Source organism: Leuciscus leuciscus, assembly GCF_965113295.1.
Source record: "Leuciscus leuciscus genome assembly, chromosome: 5".
NCBI lineage: Eukaryota > Metazoa > Chordata > Actinopteri > Cypriniformes > Leuciscidae > Leuciscus > Leuciscus leuciscus.
The window spans coordinates 23,215,127-23,236,134 of NC_138729.1; the positions used below are offsets into that span (position 1 = coordinate 23,215,127).

At 35.8% G+C, this 21,008-nt stretch overlaps 2 protein-coding genes and 1 long non-coding RNA gene across 8 annotated transcripts in view; 2 read left to right on the forward strand and 1 right to left on the reverse strand.

The window, feature by feature from the left end:
* The first annotated feature begins 2,125 nt into the window (after nt 1-2,125).
* Nucleotides 2,126-5,375, forward strand: ifngr2 (interferon gamma receptor 2). Its single transcript, XM_082170055.1, has 8 exons — nt 2,126-2,227; nt 2,365-2,492; nt 2,599-2,713; nt 2,961-3,115; nt 3,219-3,373; nt 3,488-3,635; nt 3,838-3,998; nt 4,254-5,375. Exons 2-8 carry the CDS (start codon nt 2,435-2,437, stop codon nt 4,377-4,379), a joined length of 918 nt encoding a protein of 305 aa, XP_082026181.1. The 5' UTR covers nt 2,126-2,227; nt 2,365-2,434; the 3' UTR covers nt 4,380-5,375.
* Nucleotides 5,152-10,850, reverse strand: LOC309499031. Its single transcript, XR_014206095.1, has 2 exons — nt 7,452-10,850; nt 5,152-6,095 (listed from the first exon to the last, which is right to left on the reverse strand). It is a non-coding gene; the product is annotated as an uncharacterized lncRNA (long non-coding RNA).
* Nucleotides 10,851-14,391: 3,541 nt separating this feature from the next.
* slc4a4a (solute carrier family 4 member 4a) overlaps nt 14,392-21,008 on the forward strand; it is a 68,240-nt gene continuing 61,623 nt past the window's right edge. For 2 of the 6 annotated variants that reach the window (XM_082169995.1, XM_082169998.1), the window contains exons 1-2: nt 14,392-14,925; nt 20,570-20,643. In XM_082169995.1, coding sequence (XP_082026121.1) covers nt 14,909-14,925; nt 20,570-20,643 — 91 coding nt within the window. In that variant the 5' untranslated portion in view covers nt 14,392-14,908. Of the gene's footprint in view, nt 14,926-19,986; nt 20,644-21,008 lie in introns of those variants that run through there. The other 4 variants (XM_082169997.1, XM_082169996.1, XM_082169999.1 and 1 more) reach the window with 4 other exon arrangements.

A 21,008-nucleotide genomic window follows, 5' to 3' on the forward strand; every position in this document is an offset into this window, starting at 1 on the left:
CGAAGACCATTAATAACACAGACTGTTAACAATTGTTTTTAATTAATTTAAACATTCTCTATGATAAAAAATATTTTAATAACACGGTTTTGGCGGTTATAGAGTTCTAATGACGGTGTTCAACTATAACCGTCGGTCTCACGGTTATATACTAACCGTCACACCCCTAGGTACACATCCATATTTTATAATTATTAATCAATTGAGATAAAGTAACTGAATGGTAACTCTAATATGGCAACCTATAACAATGAACTACTTTTTTGATAAATATTGTTTTGGTACATGTTGTTGAATTTGAGTTCTGAAGAGGCCTGCTATCATCAGGCAACACTTTTTTTCTTAAATTGATCATTCATCGCAAAGCGGGACGGGGGGTCACCCTATTTTTAACTCGAAATAAACAATGCAACAAATGGCGTCTCTTTTTCATAGTGGCCTTCAAGGGCGCAAAAACGTCATTTGGAATTCGTTCACAATAAACAAAATGTCACATAGCATTTAAAACATACATGAAACCTCGCATGGTGTATGACATATTCCAGTACAGCAGGTGGCGATAAAGACGTTCATGGTGTTAAGTTCCTTTTCGAGAACGAGACGTTCAAAAATGGGGGCTATGTTTAGTTTCACAGACAGGGCTTAGATTAAGCCAGGATTGGGCTTTAGTTCAATTAGTTAATTTTTTTTTTAAATGTGCCTTAGAAAAATAAAAAACATTACTGGTGTGCATCTTGAGACAAAACAATGGCATTGACACACTTTTAGATATGCTAGTGCAAGTTGCTTTTAGTTACAACGGCTTAAACATGCATTTTAGTCTAGGAATAGGCTTAAAGTGTCATGGAACCCTGAACCAAATTTTCTGAGATTTTAACAGAGGTTTGTGTGTTGAACACCATTGAAGACAATGTTAGCATCTGTTAGATTTAATAGTAGGGGGAAAATGGTTAAATTTTAGTTTTATTCTGCTATTTTCATCTTCCGGGTTTAACATTTTTTTTCAGTATGGCAACAAAGTTATTTTCAGATTTAAAAAGTGCAAGAAATATCAATCATTGCAATCTAATCTAAACCAAATAATCATTAAACAACAATACCAATGCTCATGTAACTGTTTTCTGATGCATTTACACAGGACAGATCTGAATTTGTAAGCTTTGTTAGTGATGTGCAAAGTATGTTAATTGCAAATAAAAATACCAAAAATACTGAATATCTATGTAAAGACAGTCACAATCTTTAATTCAAAGATCTTTTCTCTTGTTCCTCTTTGCTGTTCTCTATTACTGTGATCAAGTCACATGACCGTAGACTCTGACTGCTGGGACTTGGACATTCTTGCAGAGGAAACCCATTATGCAGAACCTACATAAAGGGAAAGAACATAAATACATAAATAGAAAGGAGTAAACACGGTCACTAGTAGGTTGTGAAGGCTGTCAATCAAAATGTGGACTGGTGATGTGTTCCCTATCAGAAAACAAATGGATAATTCGGTTAATTAAAAATGTTATTTAACAGAATTGATCAACTTGTTGCCTGCTGTGGTTGTTCTAATTCTCATCCTTTCTAAAAAATATGAAAGTTTTTGGTTTAATATATAAGACTGTATATAAGACTGATCTGATTTCATGTTGTTTTGTATTTTATTTGTTCATTGTTTATTTTGTTGGATTTTAGTTGGACTTGGTCAGAACTGTTTCAAAAATAGTTATCTGCATGATGCCTGCTGCCTTTGGACTCAGTGATGTTGAATTTAAATGACATGTAAAATAAAGACATGTTATGTTACATTATGATGTGGTGTTTTTTGGAAGGGACTAAAGAACAAAGATTTTTTTTATCAGCTGAAAGGAAGAATACAAATGTTTTATTAAGTTAGATAGACATTATATAACAGTTTCAGGTTATATTTTGGTGTTGGTAACATGTCCCACACGAACCACATTTGGTTTGTTTGATGGTGGTCACCCTAGTTAAAAATCGTATTCGGTACCAAACCTTTATTTTACGTTCTATGTACCAAACTAGCATCAAATGCGAGTCGAGTACATACATAGACAGGGTCGAGCATGCGTCTCTGTCTCGCGCTATAATAATATAATCTCGCGTAACTTCGACACGAGTCGTGGGCGGAACGCGGAAAAGACAGACGGAATTGAATCTGATCCAGCCACTGATTGTAATATAACGCTTACAAATAGAATTTATAACTAAAGAAGAAGTAAGAAAACAGTTCTGTCGTATTTATTATTGGGTTTAACAGAATTTTATTGTGTGAGATCTTCTACTGAACTCCGTGGATTACGCTGCATTTACTGTAAGAGCCCAAGAGGAACTAACGTTAGCGTGTTTCAACAGAACACCATAATGGCGCTTCATCAAAAAGCCAAGGTTTCATGGTGAAAAATATGGATACAACACCGTCGAAATGATCCGCCACCTTCACGTAGTGATCGTTTTGATACTGATCATCAAAATCAACATCGGTAAGGACTCAAATGATATGATTTGTGGAATTGCCTCAATTATAGTATTTAAAACAACGTGTCTTGCTTTCGTGTCCTTAAACAGTGTATATCGGTTTTATTTCAGAGAGGACATTCGGCTTAAAGCCTCCTAAAGATGTCAAGATAGTCAAATCATATCTGCAATGGAAGCCTTCCAACGATGACAACGTGCTGTATTCACTACAGTACAACCCTAAATAGTAAGCATATTATGTAAATGTATAGTTCAACCAAAATTAAATGATGTCATCATTTACTCACCCTCATGTTGTTCCAAACCCTTTTGATGTTTTTTTTCTTTCTACGAGAGTTATACATAATTTCAGTCACTTTCATTGGCTCTTTTTCCATACAGTTAAAAATGTAATGGTGACTGAGGAGGTCATATATAACACCTGCACTATCATCTTGCCTTTAACTTATTCTGTATTGTTATTTTGATTTTAGCAAATCAGAGGATGAGTGGCTCAATGTGTCAAGCCATATTGGAACAAAGTTAAGAATGACTCCTGAATTTTATGGAGCGGTATTCCGAGTTCGCACAGAGAAAGGAAACAACGTGTCAGAATGGCAGTATTCAAATCCAGTCCAGTGTGTAAATGGTAAAGATTGCTTTATGTGGTTATATGTACCTTCCATTATAAATGTTTGTTTATCACCTCTAATATCTCTAACACAAACATCTATGTTCTTTGTGTTTCACAGTTGCGTCTTGTCTTCCTGTGACGAATCTGATTGTAACACCTGAAAGGGTTTACCTGACTATGGCACATATGGATGAGAGCTTGGAGAAAGAATATGGAGAGCACATTGAATTTAATATATCATACTGGAAAGTAGATAACGGAGGATCCTCTAAGGTCTCTTGCATCCTTCAAAAAAAAAAAAGAACAAAAAAAATCATGTAAACAAACATTCATTCCATTTCTGTAGGAGGACTAGTGAAAGCTGACAAGAGTTTTTTATTCCTACAGGTAGAGTCTATTATTACGAATAGAAAGAATGAAAACTTGCCTGAACTGGAATCGGAGCAAAACTACTGTTTCCAGGTTGAATATTTGCTTTACGATAATCCTTACGGAAATGCTAGCAAGGAAATATGTGAAATCATCCCGGAAACGCGTGAGTCTTATTCACTTATTTATAACTAGAGCACAGACTGCATCAGCTTCATTCAGAGTGTGTGTGTAATTAAACCCAATCAGAAATTCATTAACTTTCAGAAACTGAAATGAATCACATGCTGCAATACATTATTCATTTTGCTCAAGTGCATTAATTGTTTAACTGAAGTGTGTTCTTTCATTCCTTTCTTCCTGTGTAGCTGAAGCAGCGAGGAGACGTGTTTTGCTCTATAGTATTTTAACCACATTTTTTGTTTCGGCCATGTGTGGTATCTGCATTTTTGTACTTTTTAAACACCACAAAAAGGTGAAACAACTATTACAGCCAGTCCAACTGGAAATTCCTGACCACTATCGAGAGGTACACATCCATATTTTATAATTATTAATCAGTTGAGATAAAGTAAACTGAATGGTAGCTCTAATATGGCAACCTATAACAATTAACTACTTTTTTGATAAATATTGTTTTGGTGCATGTTGAGTTCTGAAGAGGCCTGCTATCATCAGGCAACACATTTTTCTTAAATGATCATTCATCAGTTCAAAGAGTTAGATGTAAATTATTTTATTATTATTTTTAAAATGAGTATTTATGTTCTTTCCCTTTATGTAGGTTCTGTATGGTAGGTTTCCTCTGCAAGCATGTCCAAGTCCCAGCAGTCAGAGTCTACGGTCATGTGACTTGATCACAGTAATAGAGAACAGCAAAGAGGAACAAGAGAAAAGATCTTTGACTTAAAGATTGTGACTGTCTTTACATACATATTCGGTATTTTTGGTATTTTTCTTTGCAATTAACATACTTTGCACATCACTAACAAGCTTACAAATTCAGATGTAAATGCTTCAGAAAACGGTTACATGAGCATTAATATTGTTGTTTAATGTTTATTTGGTTTAGATTAGATTCCAATGATTGATATTTCTTGCACTTTTAACACTAAATCTGAAAATAACTTTGTTGCGACACTGAATTTTTTTTTTCTTTGGCAAGTTTTTGCACAAATATTTTTAAAGTAAATTTCACATATGGAATTAAGTAAACTCTACTTAACTAAGTTAAGTGAAAGTAACTAAGAAAATAAGTAATTTTAACTTGGCTAGTAATAGGTTGAGTAATATTTTTATTTAGTTGAAGTTTCCTTTACAATACATTTCATTCAAACAATATAATATTGAATTAAGCCATACTTTTTAAAGTATATGCTTTACTAAAAAAATACCCAAGTAATTAATACAATAGATATTGTTTAAGACAGTATATCTACATATCAGACATAAAGGTATGAATGCAGAGACCTCAATACTCGGTAGACAATACACAATGACGGTAAAATTTGATGGATCATTTTTGTGTTTGAATTTGTCATTCTGAGTAGAAAATGAACTTCAAATGTCACAAAATTACACACTACTAATCCTAACAACTAAAGCAATGATAAAACAGTGTAAGTACAGCTGGAAAACGGTGACAAATCAACCTCATTAATTATTCAAGGCCTAGTGCATGATGGGAACACCAGTATCAGAAAAGTTGAGTAATTTTACTTAATTTTATAATAACGTTGATATTTACACTTTCATTTCTACACGCTTGAATTGAGTACTAATAGACTTTACTTCGTTTTTTTTTTTTTTTTTTACCTGAATTAACTTTTTCATGTAAATTACATTGTTTTTTCTGTAGTACTTCACCACAAAATAATTTTTAGCAGTGCACAGTTTTAGAATAATGTAATCGCTATCTACATTTAATCTGCATGAGTATCAATGATGGGCTAAGTAGAGATTCAGCTAAAGAAAATAACTAAATTCTGAGAAAAAAAAGAATATAAGAATTCTTCAAATCACTGTAATGTATTTTAGTTGTTTATATTTGGCCATAACAGTAACTGGTTGCTCCATTTGACCCTCTGATATTCTTTCCCTATTTCAACTAAACTGTTACAACACAAGTGCTCAGTTTTCAGTATTGCATATGGGTTTACTTTATTATATTTCAAAATTCCCTTTAAATAGCTGTACACAGTTAGTCTTCCCTCAGAGCATCATTTCTTGTATATGTCCCTCATTTACATTTTATTCTATGTTTTTATATATGTATAGTTTTGTTAAATTTCTTTTTTATTGTGAAATTCATTTGGCTGCCAAAATGTAAAAATATATTGAAGCATTTCATATAGCAACTATATCTGTCTACACTGATGGAGTTAATTAGGAAAAGTAGATTCTGTGTCAGCTTATTTTAATTGTTCAATTGGTCTGCTTTTGATAAAAGCTTGCGCTTGTTTGTATTTTTCTATGTTCTTGTCAAGAGGTTTTTGTTAGTGCCTACATTTGTGATAATGGCCATTTAACATGCAATACAAAGTTAGCAATTGTGGGAGCTTAATCATTTTTAAACTGTGAAATTGTAAAATAATAGTGTAGTTTTTAATGATTGTTTGATTAATAGCTTTAAAGGTACCGTATGTAGGATTGTGGCCAAAACTGGTACTGCAATCACTTTAAAAATACTGTAGAGCCGTGTATCACCTCCCCCTCCCCCCTGACTCGAGGTTGCCAGATAAGCTGCAGGATTCAGCAGAAACGTATGCTGCTTTCAATGAGCTTCCAATGGCAAGTGACGACGAGACGTACACAGTAAGTTTTTTTCTGTTAATTGTGTTTATGCTTCATGAGAGATATTTTGATGAGTCATTATTTATTTAAAAAATGTACTAATTGTCATTAGTTAAATATAATCGTAAAGATTTATGCTTGTATGTGACAGTATAATCATAAAGATGTATGCTCGTATGTGACAGACAGAACGGTAGCTGTTAGTCTAATCTTTTGTTACGTTATGTATCTGTCATTAATGTAAGTACAAGCCTATGTCACTATGTGTAACCAATATCAAAGATACAACTATACATTTAGCTGGACAAAGTCAATATCACCAATGGCTGTCACAGGGTTGTTTTCAGTCCCATCAGAATATATTGTTAGAGTAACTACATTACATTAGCAATGGTCATATAGGTCAACTTGCAGCATGTGTAACTTAGAAGAACGAATGACGAATAATTTTTTTCTGAGGTAAAGTTAGGCTGCTGTCTCAATTAAGTTACGTTTCAAATTGCCATAAGTTAATGGGTGTGCTAATGTTGTTTTCCTCAGCGTCTCAGCATAAGTACAGAGAAACGGGCTCCTATAATGCATTGCTAATGTTAGCATACGTCCATGTGAGCTGTTACGTTACTTTGCACGAGCATGCATAACTTTGTTCGACTGTCATGAATAACGTTATATGAAATGTCCATTGACATCAAGTACAAGTTATCCAAGCATAGATGAATCTTACCTGTCCAGGAGAAAATTAGCAACGTTGGCGTCTGTTTTAAAATTCTTCTCCGTTTTCAGCCGTCTCCATCTGTCAAAAGCATCTCCAATACAAATTCTGGTTTTATTTCGGACTTTGTCACGAAGAATTTCTGAATTGTAACGAGGTCTTTTGGATTTATTAACGTTAGACATTTTTATCCGACTAGAGTTAGGGTAGGTTAGAGCAAAGCTGGCAACCCGGATCCCGAAACACTACTGACTTCGTGATTGGTAGATGGTGGAGGGAGGCGCTTCAGGCCAAAACACAAAATGACAACATCAACATCAGTTGAGGGCTGCAAGTCCACTTTTTAAATGACAATATCCTAGCCATACTACTGTTGTCAGTGATATAAGTATTTGAAATGAACATGATTTCTTAATGTCTAGTGACATATTAGGGCAATTTTATGATTAATTGAAATATATTTCTTACATACGGTACCTTTAATATAACCAAATGAACATTGGAGATTTGAAACTACTGCTAAGCTCTCATTGTGTTCTTTGATTTAAAAAAAATGTTTTTGCACAACTGTGAAATTATACTTCTAAAACAGTGTAGCTGTTTATTTTTTCTTTTTTGTTTTGATGTATACAGAACTTTTATTGTGAACCAGCTCAAGACAAAATGTGCAAAGTCTCTCAATTGTGAAATAGGCGCTATAAAAAAGGTAAATTACTTAAAAAAAAAAAAAAGACAGAAGTGTGTTTCCTCTTGCATTATTTTCAGTTATTAGCATGAGTTGAGTATGCTAATTGCTTGATGTACAATATGCAGATTTTACCTTAAAAATAAAACTACTTTTTCCAACCACAAGAGGTCACAAGCATACTTGACAAATTATTCTTGTTATTCTTATATTTTAGTGCCTTGATTTTCATAAGCATTCAAGGAAAAGCCAACTACAAACTTCCTGAACCTTTCTGCTTTTCTCAGAAAACCTAATCATATTTTGCAAAATTTGTCTTTTTTTTTTTTTTTTTACCTGATGAAAAGACTGGAGTAAAATGCCAGGACTGTTGTAGTCTGAACTGTGAACTTCTGCACCCTGTTTACTCTACAGAACATCCGATCTTTGCATGAGACTGAAGCGAAGAATGTGCCAGCGGCATGCAATGTGTTGGATAGCTTTAGAGATGATAGGGAACAGACTTAAACCCCTTAACTGTTCCTCCTGAAGCCATTGTCTCAATATCTCCATCAAAGGAATGTTAAGCCTCCATGCATTACACTGTGAGGAAAGAAGGGCTTCAAATACTTGAAGCAGACAGGTGTTTACACAAGTGATGCTTGCTTTGACACGTGGATGTTTGTGTCCTGAGAAAGACTGTCAAAGAGTTTATTATCTAAACACTTTAAACTACCATGAAAAAAGCACCTAAAACCAGCCTCAGAAGTTGGTCTTGGATGGTTTAGCTGGTCTTTTGACCTATATCTTAACTAACAGGCTGGCCAAGCTGTTTAGCTGGACGGCCAGTTGGTCCTCCGGCTAAGGCTGTTTTAGCTAGCCTACATTTTTGTTGTTATTTTTTTCTTTCGAAAAGATCGGAAGACTTTTACTATTATGCTAATGAAAGCAAAAGCTGTGTAGAACAACTCTGATATAGTATAACCTTCGGTCTATGGGTCTAATAAAACCATTCTTGTGTGCAAAGGTCAATCTCTCAAGGAATGATTTAAAGAATGGAAAGAAGTACTTTTGATTCAAATGGATGTTTTAAAAGTGGAGGTGATCGTCAGCCTGGAGTCGCAATTTAGAGTTGCATTCATTGATTGTGTGCATTCTTTAGTCATTTTAACAGGATTGATTTTTATATGAGCATTAATTCTCGTTTCATATTAGAAAGCAAGCTAACAACTGCATACTCATTACCACAACATGCTACAGTCTTATACCTTTTAAAAGTTTGGAGTCAGTAAGATTTATTTGAAAATAAAATAATAATTGTATGCATCAAGAAGAAATTAAATTGATCAAAAGTGACAGTAGTCATATATAATGTTACAAAAGATTTCAATTTCTAAATGCTGTTCTTTTGAACTTTCTATTCATCAAAGAATCCTGAAAAAATAAATGATAGAGAAGAAATGAAAAATGTTTCATGAGCAGCAAATCAGAATTTTTGAAGAATCATGCGAGACTGATTGACTTGAGTCATGCAATGTAACATTTGACAAAATTACATTTTACAATAGGCCTATATTAAATAGAAAATTTTAAATTGTTATAATATTTCACAATATTACCATTTAGTTCAGTACCAATTTGTACTGTATTTAATCAAATAAATGAAAAACAAACATTTCAGAAATTTTACCAAGCTTAAACTTAATTTGAACAGTAGTGAACATGCATGTCTTGAGCCAATGTGCAACCCATAGTGAAATATTTGAGAATCAAAACTTATTTTTAAGCAGCAAACCACATTATAACTTACTATATATTCTTATCTATTTATGACAAGCATTTCAATATTTGTTATCGGAATGGACTTTCAAACTAACATGAACAAGATGTAAGCCAAGGCCTGTCATGTCCGTGCGTGACAGCTAATATTGAAGAAGTGCATTCCCTCAATTACTAAACTATTATAAACCCCAGAAGAACCATAACAGCTACTAGTAGGGATTTTGTTCAATTCTGTTTGCAAAAAGAAAAAAAAAAAGACACTGATTCAATCTGTGACTCTTTCTGTAGATTACAGTATTGCACCAGTAGGTGGCGACCAGTTAATGTTTGAGTATTATGATTTAATAACTTCGTTCCAAACAACAAATTAACAGCATAATTTAAAATATGAATTAGGACGATAATAATTAGGCCTACTTGACTGATCAACATTAGGCTACTTGTATTTTTAAACAATGTGAACACATGAGGGCATTTAAAACACTAAATGAGATTACAAAGTTTATTAATTTCATAATAGTCGTATGCTTTATTACAAAGGTTTTCACCTCAGACGACAGAATGTGTGCGCTTACATAGAATAGGCCTATATATATTTTTATTTTTTATTTTTTTATAATGAAGATATTTAGCCGTTTCCTATCAATAGTGTAAATCAGTGTTTCTCAACTGGTGGGAAGACTGTTCTGGCTGGGCTGCGGAGTGCAGGCAAAGAAACAAGATCAACAGCAACAAAAAAACTTAATTCTAAATGTTTTCTGATGTGAGACTTTTATTATGAAAGACATGTGTGAAGCTGTTGACTCTTCTGTCAGACGCAGTTTAAGTAAAGAGTGCCTGAGAAAAACATGTCCCGAAATGTGTGAATGTGGCCGCACACGTTTTATATCTCTCCACTAGCGCAAAAGAAACTACGAACATGCAACGTCGTGGTCTTGTTGTCAATTAGTAAGTCATGTAATAAAAGTAAAGTACCAATAAAATCAGTAACTGTGTAATCTTCGTGTATGTTTATACAACCAGCCCTGTGACAGAAAACCGGACCAACAAAGTAAATAGTGACGTGTTTTGTAAGATTTTCTTTTCTGTTTTCGTGTTCAGTGTTTTCTACACCATGGACTTTCCGGTAGTGAAACTATTGTGCCTTGAGCAGGGAGCTTTGCGACATATGTGCAGTGGGTGCTAGCTTCCTGCGGATCAGCGTTCACCATCGAGGACGGCGCCAGCCTCACTGCCCATTCAGTGCCCAGCCAGAAGCACCTAGATGATAAGGATCGATGTCCTGACCCCACTGCAGGTAGTGCGACGGAGATCGCCGCAATGTATGAGCCTGCACCCCCAAGAGCGACAGAGGATCACATCGCCACGGAGCACACCAAAGACACTTTTTGATTTTGAGTTTGGAGTGTACATTATTCTATACCTGGTACTATTACCTGAACCAGTCTGTCTTCTGCCAGTCTCGCTCCATCTCCAGCTTCGGTGTGCTACGATCTGCCTCGACCCGTCGCCCTGGCACCCGCACTCCTTCTGCCCTCGACCTCAGCGTAGACCATCGGCCATTCAGCCTCGCCGGACTCCCTTGGCATGTCGGCTCCACATGGGTCAGACATCGCTTCACCTGTCTGCTGCTCTCTGGTCCTCCACCCCTTCAGCTGCAGCTCGCTCCGCTCTACCTCAGGCTCCGCCTCCGCCCTCGGTCACTCCAGCTTGCCCTCAGATCCCCCACCTCGGTCTCGGGAGGTCGTCACTGAGGCTCAATCACGGCCACCTAGTTCGTCGTAATCTCTCCACCACCTCGGCTCATCGGCTATGATTCACGCCGTCATTGCCATTCATGCCGTCATTGCCTCCTGTCCTGTAATCCCCATGGCGGCCCTCATCAGTGTTCCTCCATGGCTCCTACCACCATCAACGCCGCCATGGGGCACTCCTCTGGCTGTGGCCTGGATATAGAGCCATCATCCCCGGCTCAAGATCATCCCTTGGCTCACTTCACCTTCATCACCACCCTGGACTTTGTTGTTCGTCCTTCTCCCGGTCGTCCATCCAGCCCTAGAACTTCCTCCTGCCTGTCTGCGCCATTCCTTCGCCATCCCCTCATCCTCTTCGTCTCCTCTTCTCCACGGCGCAAGGTCGTGCCTACCGGGAGGGGGCGTTCTGTTACAATCACGTTAGTTTGGACTTGTTGTGTTTGGTCATCGTCTGCCAAAGTCATTTATTTGTTCTCAAATAAATGGACACTTGTTCTGTGCAGCAGTGCACTCATCAATCACCATCATTATCACCTGTATATATGTTCATTTCTGTTTCAGTTCAGTGTCCAGTGTTGTCTTTTGTGGATGTGTTGTATGTTGCTCTGTTCGTTTGGATTACCCATTGGATTTATTAAATATTACCTTATTGCCTTCATCTTCATCTTCGTTTTCAGCCCCATGACACCCACATACTCAAAATGATCAAGATGAACTATGATGATGATAATAATTGGGTGTAAAATTATTTCTCATGCTCCTAAAAGAGTCTAAAGAGTAGCCTGTTTATCTTGATGATGATACCAATGAGTTATGTAGCTACATGATGGATTAAAACCGCTTTAAAGATTTCAGCCCTTTGAAAACACAATAAAAAAATAAAAAAATAAAAATCATAGATTTTGTGATGATGTTTTTTGAGTTCACAAATGGTCAAGTGTTTAGTTAATAGTATGCTGATGGATATAGATTTGTATTTTGAGAGCTCTTACTGGAAGTCTCCCAAAAACCAATTATATAACTTGAAGGCAATACACAGCAGTCTTTATGTGACATGATCTCCCTGGAGTCAATGACAAGATCCTCTCTTGATCATCTGAGTGTCTGTGTGTGTGTATTTTCCTCTTGCCTCAAGGTGAGACGGTGGGTGTACTTGTCTTGTAAGTATAGTATTTATGAGAAGGAAAACAAGAGGGAAAGAAAAGGGATGAAGTGCATAGATTCCAGGAGTCTCCAAACATCAAGAAGAAGCATCAAAATAAGACTGTCTGGATCAAAAATGTTTAGAGACAGTTGAAACTTCAAAACTGTTGCATGCCATCATAAATGCTTTAGAAAGCTCTCAGAGTGATGTTTTAGTTCGAGAGAATGGATTAAGATTGTCTGCCAAGAAAAAAAGTCAATAGAGCAACAAGGCCTTCAGAATCCCTTCAGTGGTTTATTTTGCTCATTTAAAATCTGCAGATAACACCATACAGCCTAGTTCTGTCCTTGTCTATCCACATAACTATAGAAACCTACAGCCTGTCTGAAACAGTTTGAAGGCAACTCAATGTCTTCATTCTTTTCTGCATACATATGGGAAACATTTAAAGAATATTTTACTTTACAATCAATAGTGTGTTTGAAAACAAGGCAAAATAAACAGAGAATCAAGTAAGCATTGAATTTAGTCTGATTTGAAGTCACCAAATTCATGTGAAAGAAACCATTAATTAATTTGCCCTTGTAATCTTTAATCAAAATAACTTCACCTCCCCCTTGCAGCAACATCTCCTCTCTTCTCTGATGACATGCCTTTTCACCCGGATATACGTCACAATAAGGAAGAAAAGACCATCGCAACTTCCGTTTTGTGCCAACTTTAAAAACATTTGCTATGTTACATAACAAAAACTGCAACCGTTTAATTTGTAAATCATTGTAGTCATCATTTAACCTCTAATTAGTTCATTAATTAGAATGTGTAATTTATGTTGTTGAACAAAACGGGGAATCTTTTTAAAGTAATGTTAACAGATCCTTTTAAAATGAAAACCCATACGAGATTTCCAAGAGAACTCAAGGCTAGTAAATGCTAAATCTCTTCTGACTTTTATAGGACTACAAAATGAGCATCTCTATGAAAGCAACATCAATTCTTCTAATTCAAAAACATAAATGGTATAAATTGTAATGCTGACAATTTTCATTACGCTCTGAAAATAAGATCTTTGAATTCATCCATCTATTCTCCATGCAGCTTATGTAGGAGACCTTTGAATCATTAAATCAAATTTATTCTAAAAAACAACTATTGATATTTCTAAATTATTATTTCAGCTAAAAATTCAGCTACAGTTCAAAACTCAAAAGCGCAAATATAAAACAAACAGCTATTATTAATAGTTATTAGTTAGGCTACTTTCCACCACCATCAAAGTTTCATTCACCCGCAGTATTTAATAAAGTGTTCTGCCTAATGTGATTCAGACAAAAAACAAACAAACAAACAAACAAACAAACAAGAGTAGAGTGTGTGTAAAGAAACTAAAGACAATAATGTGCATACATTTAAATATGACTGTTATAAAATAATTTTTTTCAACCATTATTTTTGTCTACCATCCTCTAACATCTCTGGACTTGAGTCCACTCCCTTTGCACATATGGCTTTTATTCCTACCGGGGAGAGCAAAAGAATGGCTTACCTTCAGAGAGAGGCTCTCCGACTGAGCATTTAATAATGTATCATGTACTAGAGTGTTTGTGTGTAAATGTGTATGTGTCTAAGTAGCATGCTCTGTTTGGTTTCTGTTTCATCCAATTGAAATGAAACCTAACCTAACAAAACATATAACATAACATAACATAACATAACATAACATTACATAACATAACATAACATAACATAACATAACATAACATAACATAACATAACATAACATAGTAATTAATATAGGCTATAACAAAATAAAATAAAATATCCATCTTTAAATAAATCTTATTCAAAAAAGTGCATTCAAATAAGCCTACATTCTAAGTTTAACATGAAAACATTTCACACGTTTTACCTAACGTGTATTTTGACTTACCTGAGAAACAATGTAGTCTGTGTGAGATTTCTTCAGAAGGTGTCGCTGTGTCTCACGTGAACGTGAAGTAGCCACAAGGTGCGCGCGCGCGCACGAAGTACCTGCTTTCTTTCATCCCTCCGCCAAACTTCGGGTCCACTTTGAATCCGTTGATCACTTGAGCTCACATTAAACTAGACACGCGGATTTCTTATGTCTACGCTGAGGCGTGTACCATATTCAGTCGTCTTCTTACGGTGGTGAATTGACGTCTTCTCAGATAAATATGTGTTAGTCTCATCTTACTCAAGGTAAACTTCTTGACCTCCCACCCCACTCGTGCTGTGACGTGACTAGCAGCGGCTAGTAATAAATGAAACGCGCATTTTGAAGCGTCCAGTTGTTCTGCTGCTTCAGCAGACGCGCGTCTGTCACATGCGGCGGGGCACATTCAGACAGAACTGGAGGTATTTTTTATGTTCTTTTCTTTGTCACTTTTTTCTTCTTCTTGCTATTAGAAAAAGTTCTTCTAAGGAGTAATTAAAACCAGTGTTGTCAATGTTTTGAGAGCGCCCAGTAACCGGACAGTTGACACGTTTGCCGTTGCAGTGTTTCTATTGATCGCGCTGGACTGAAACACCAAACCACTGGGATAAACTATCAGCTATTCAACTTCACAAAATGAGCGCCGGGAAGAGGTAAGAAACCCCGAAAATTGTTTCTATATTAACCGGTTCTGTGATTCGGGTTACAGTTCAGTTAACAAGTCTCATTCAATTCATAGCAGAAGAATAGCATCTGAAAGCCCCATATACAATAACAAACACTGTAGACTGTTTATATGAATGAGTCTCCACACATGGGACAAAACAAACCACACAACTTTATCATTATAAGTTTTTACGTCCCTACTTTTTCCAGCACCGTCATAGGCAATGCACGAAAACCTTTATAAAATGAATAGCTAAGTCATTCTGAAGGTCCTCTTTCCATATCTAATCTGCTGTAAGTTCAACATCACAAGCTCTGTTTAGCTTTGTAGTGTTTTTGTTGTTGTTGCAGTTTTGCAGTTTTAAGTAGGCTAATTGCATGAATGATTTCTGCCATTGTCTCAATAGGTTAATCATACAAATTATGAAGACATTCTGTTGGATATTTTTTTAGTAATGTCCCTCATTTTAAGATATTAGTAACTAACTTTATCAGAACAAGTTGGCTACTGCATTTAATATACAGTATGTTATGCAAAACGTGGCTAATTTATCAACACCTTCAGCTGTCAAAACATTAAGATTGTCTTATTAACTAATAACAGTTTGATTGGAACTAAAGTCGGCTTGACTGATTGATTCATTCATGTGAATGAAGACTATAACCTATAGCCTATAATAAACATGCAATAGCCCTACAACCAAACTCAGGTCAGTGCTTTTCATGTTCAGCAGATACATCCAAAACAATTTGTTAATATGTAGGCCTAAACTTATTTATACCTATATTTTTTCTCCTTTGTAGTCTGCCATGTCCCAGTTCTCAAAAATCAGCAATACAGTATCTAAATACAGAAGCTGAAAATATTCGAGACAATCCAATTGTAAATCCAAACTGTAATCCATAAAACACTAAAGAAATCACTTTTAAAAAAAAGAGACCTAGGCCTAATTGATTTAATTTGCCTTTATGGGAATATTGGCCATGTCGATTTTATTTATTTATAAATAGTTTAAAATATTCTGTTACCACTTACCAGTCTTGCTTGTATTGTTAAGTGTGGGTGTAGTTTATTATGCTATAATATTTCCCATGTATTTACCTTCAAAGACTTTTAAATATGTTCTTAATTCTGGTCAGTCGTCAGTTGCCCAAAACAGCAATGCTGAAATGATACTTTACCCAATTGACACCAAAGTGTTTTTAAGGAAACGTGAGGTGAACTCATCTCATGTGAAGGAGCACTGTGTGCCTGCTGTGTCAATATCTGTTCCATAGGTGGCAATGAAGATTGGGGGAGGAAGAGGGACAGTTTTAATCTGATGGGACAGAGTGTGATGTTCAAAAAGCAGTTTCAATGCGGATCTTTCATTTTTCCTTTTTTTTTGTTATTATCTTCTTCCCATAATGGTCGACAAAAGTAAAAATTTTCCAAGAAATATTTTACCTTTAAATCAAAACACTCACCGTGCTCTCCCAGCTAATTAGGTGCTGAGACAAAAGTACATGTAAAAAATACATAAATTATCTTAGAGGCAAAGGTAGGCTCTCGATTAACCCAGGGTTTGTTAAAAGGTACAAAAATGCAAAAAAGGTCTGCACTCTAAGAATTATTTGTTACAAACAGGAGATAAAGAAACGTATCAAAACGTTTAGGCTATGTATTCTTTATCTCCTGTTTGTAACAAATAAAGTATTAGACCTTTTTTGCATTTTTGTACCTTTTAACAAACCCTGGGTTAATCGAGAGCCTACCTTTGCCTCTAAGATAATTTTTTCCCTACAATTTGTAAATTCCGTACAAGTAAGATTACTATAAACAGGATTGTTATGTAGAAGTCTGTGATTTATAATACGGTTATCATTTTTGACACTGTCTATAAAGCTGGTATTGTTGATGGTTGCTATTAACAGTATTAACCAAGCTGTGTGTAAAGTCTAGCTGTTAGAAAGAGACAGTCATGTCCACAAGCTCTGTGTTAGCCAATGTTCATTGACCTTTTAACCAGTCGTCTAGTATTATATCACGTCACGGATAACCAAGTGCTATACAATAATTTACACCTTGTTTGGGTCACAGTTAACCTTCCGTATATAGTTATTGTTTAACAACATGTATAATTGTAAAACCCCCACAGGCCTTGTGATATAGTTTCTTAAATGGTCGTTAGTGTATTACTAACTGTTAGCTTTTAACTTTTTTAGAAAAGTTAAATGGCCCTTTGGGTGACTTATAGCTTGACCTGATGTAGACTGTCACCTAGGCTCATTGGAAAAACGTGCCTCTATCTACATTTTTGCAAAACTCCAAAAAACGTACCTATACATGCAATTCATTGCAGTTTCTAGCTGAAATGAACACTAGAGGCAGTAACATACTAACAATTCCTTTTAAAGTCAGCATGAAGAGTATTTTATTCCCTATTGTGACATATATCCCAGTGAAATGGCTTCATGAATGAGAAAAAAAATTAGGGTGGGACTTTATTTTGTCCATGGAGAACTGATTAGATTGTTGCATGGTTGTGGTTTGCAATAGCTGTGATGTCATGTGAGTGACAGGTTGATCCTGCCCCCGCACCAGTTAACAAGTCATCAAAGAATAGAAGAGATGTCGCTGCAAGAGGAAGGAGAAGTTATTTTGGTTAAAGTTTAGGGCACATGAATTTAGTCAAAATAATGATATGCACGGATAAATCATTTATAATAAACACTACAATATTCCATTAAAAATAAGATTCGTCCATCTTGACCTCATAGTGACTTTAAAACAAATTATGAATACAGAGGCAGATTATCGATAACAAAGACTTATTTTCGTGCGGTTCCTTGCGTAATACTTCATGATCTTAAAATACTTTTACCATAGTGCATGATATCTAAACTGATACACGTTTGCGCTTGTATAACATAATCCTCTCGATGTGCCACCACTCACTGGACATTTCATTAGACAACCAACAAAATAAAACGTTAATCTGTTTCAGATAAAACTGAACACACTTCTAGCGCCACTCATTTGACATTTCACTGAAACGTGCAAGAAGCAATGTGATATCATTGTGCAGAAATGTCACCACAGGCACGCTTTTTTCAATGAGCCTGGGTTACTGAATTGAGTGGTTAAACTTGGCATCTTTTCAGCATGCCTGATTGCATCTAGTCGAGATATGCAGTGACACTGGGCTCTCAGGGAGCTCTGTGCTCTTATCAGAGGAATAAGCTCTATCCTCTCTGTTTGTGTTTACATTTTGGTTTGTTTTTATGGTTTTGTAAACATTCAGTGACAATTCATGTTGTAAGGAGCCCACAGAGGAAATCATTGTCTGAGTGTGTTCTCCAGGCAAAAAAGAAAAGAAAAAAGGAAGGTTTTAATGGATTTTAGAGGTCAAATTCACTTCAATTTTAAACCTGAAAAGATGATTGTGATCAGAACAAATAACATCCTATCCATTTTCTGCACACCTTTAGTCTTACCTTACCTTAGAGAAATGTCAGTGCCTGAATTGTTTCAGTCTGGACTTCTTCCTAAAGTGACAAATAGCAGTCACACCTCGCTAGGAGCAAAAATCTTTGTCTCTATAGTGGACAAATGGCTACATTGTCCCCAAGATGCAATTGTAAAGCACACCACATAGAGTTTACAGCATACCTTTTACATGCAGAGTGTGATGACGTCTCAGAAAAGACATTCCTTTGATGTGTTAATATTAAAATTAGTGTTATTGTACATGGAAGAATTGTGAAACTAACATCATACTCTTTAGTAAATAGCCCCAAAAAATTATTATGCATATTATTGTGATATTCACTAAATTTATTGGTTGCTTCTCAATACACAAATTGATGCTTCCTCGTTTCCTCGCTCCTCCGTCCTTCAGCCTGTGACCCGGAAACCAATCAAAGAAAGCCTTGGAGAAAGACATCTCAATTCTGTATTTGCACCGTGAGGAACGAGGAGTGAGGAAGATTCCAGAGGAGCTATGAGCGAGGATGCACAGGTGTATCCTCTGCAGAAGTCTTTTTTTGTCGCAAAAACCTGATGCACATATAAATTGCACATATAAAATCTAGGCTATATAAAAAATGTTTTAATGTATGCTTTACTTTTTTTTGTTGAAATACATCTCACATATTTCAACAGGGCCTCTTGCTTTATTATTTATTATGAATTTCTTAACCTCATTTTCCTCATTTTCTTTCCTTTGCATCCTTCCCTCGTATCCTACGGGGGGTGGAGCTGAGACAGGAGGAAAGGAAGCAAGGAAATAAAAAGAGAATGCACAAATAAGAAATGAGAAGTAACATTAGTTTTAGCCAGATCAGGTCGGGTGAAAGTTTACTAACGACTGCTTCATGCCCTTCATCAGTCCATTCAGAACTGACTAATAAGAATCATCTTATTATAGAAAGATGTAAATGTTATTCTACATTTTGAACATATGAAGTTTTGTTGACACTTTTAGAACTCTTGTGTATTTGTTGGTTTAAAACAGTTTTAACTCAAAGTATTGAAATTAACAATAACTTTTGCAGTGATATAACTGACTTCACTTCATTAAAAAAAATCTGTATGGAATAGCATACTCTTATTGAAAAATGTCAATCAGGAAATTAGTTAATTTCGGCACTGTTATGGATATTCATCCTCCTTATTCCAAACATCCAGTATATTGGACAAATTTGTTAGAGATTTTCTTTTTGCTGTATTTTCTTGGTATGCTTAAACATGCATCTATTTTATTTTTAATTATTTGTATTATTTTATTTTTGTATTTTATTTTATTTATAAAATGCATAAAAGCACATTACATTTATTTTGATTCGTTTTATTTGCTAACAAATACTACTGTATTTTTCTGAATATAACTCACAATTTTTACATTATTTTTAAATGTAGTAAAATGTAACGTATACCGATGAAATCTCAACAATGCAAATTTGACCTGGCGTGATTTATTTTCCAGAGAAATACAGTAAACATTGATTGTTTGTAAAGTTTCCCATCTCAGGACTGATTAGGATATTTCATTATTGATTTAATGCCACAAGGGCATATAATAATGTCCCATAACCAAGTGATATTACTCCAGCCTTTTGTTAATGTGCGTGTGTGTGCGTCGTGGATCACTTTTGAGTATAATAGACCAGATGGAGAAATCCGATTGTCATAAACGGTGTTTGTGTTCATGCTCAGTGTTTATTCCGCCCACGTGTAGCTTGTTGTATTAGCATTAGTATCGCTCTTTAGCTGATCTGAAATCTGTGTGTGGCAGCCTGGCTCACACCTCCTGGACATCAGACTCAATTAGCATCTTACTAGGCTGCCCAGCCCGCCCCATCCCCCATAGATGGGATTACCCTCCCAATGTCTACCTGACCGCTCCTGCGTACCCTCAAGGGCAGCAGCCTCAGAACAGGACTGTGTCTCGTAAGTTACACCACACATCTACTAACCAGGGCTGGATCCAGAACCAAAAACTTCCCCCTTGTTAGCGGTACCTGCTAACCTGGGAAAATGGCTAGTACTAGCAGAAACACACTGCAAGTGAATGAACCGCGATGCTACGGCTCCACGCTGTCTTTAGAAGATAAATGTGAGCAGTCTTTCTTCCTCTTTTACTACTATAGGGTTGAGGATGAGGCCGTGCTGGACAGAGGGGCCTCGCTTCTCAAGCACTTGTGTGATCAGGAAGAGGTTGAAGGTAAGTACCACATTTTTAGTCTAAAGTCTCTTATTTTCATTGTTTAATTTGTTGTTTTTCAAAGTTTGGAACCAAGAAAATGTTCTAAGTGTGAAAGAATCATTTGGTTTTGATTTGATACAGTTTGATTTGAGTGGAACGTTTAGTGTGTACTTTAAGGTGATGAAGATGTAGGGCACAAATACCAGGTGATTTTGTGTTTACCCTGTCAGTTTCCTTCCGGTCCAAAGATAGATTTAAATGAGTGTTAGTGTGTGTTGTTTATCAGAGTGTAGTTTAGGAGCATGTTTAGGAAGGTACTTAGAAAAGTACACAATTTATTTTTTAATATATTTTTGAATCTATCTACTGTAAGTCAGACAACT

What these genes read in the sequence shown, in the direction of transcription:
- ifngr2 (XM_082170055.1), top strand. Translation starts at nt 2,435, where the DNA reads ATGATCCGCCACCTTCACGTAGTGATCGTTTTGATACTGATCATCAAA. An exon ending in CTACAGTACAACCCTAAATA is followed by an intron (nt 2,714 to 2,960) that starts GTAAGCATATTA and finishes TTTTGATTTTAG; the next exon opens with CAAATCAGAGGATGAGTGGC. An exon ending in TTCCTGACCACTATCGAGAG is followed by an intron (nt 3,999 to 4,253) that starts GTACACATCCAT and finishes CCCTTTATGTAG; the next exon opens with GTTCTGTATGGTAGGTTTCC.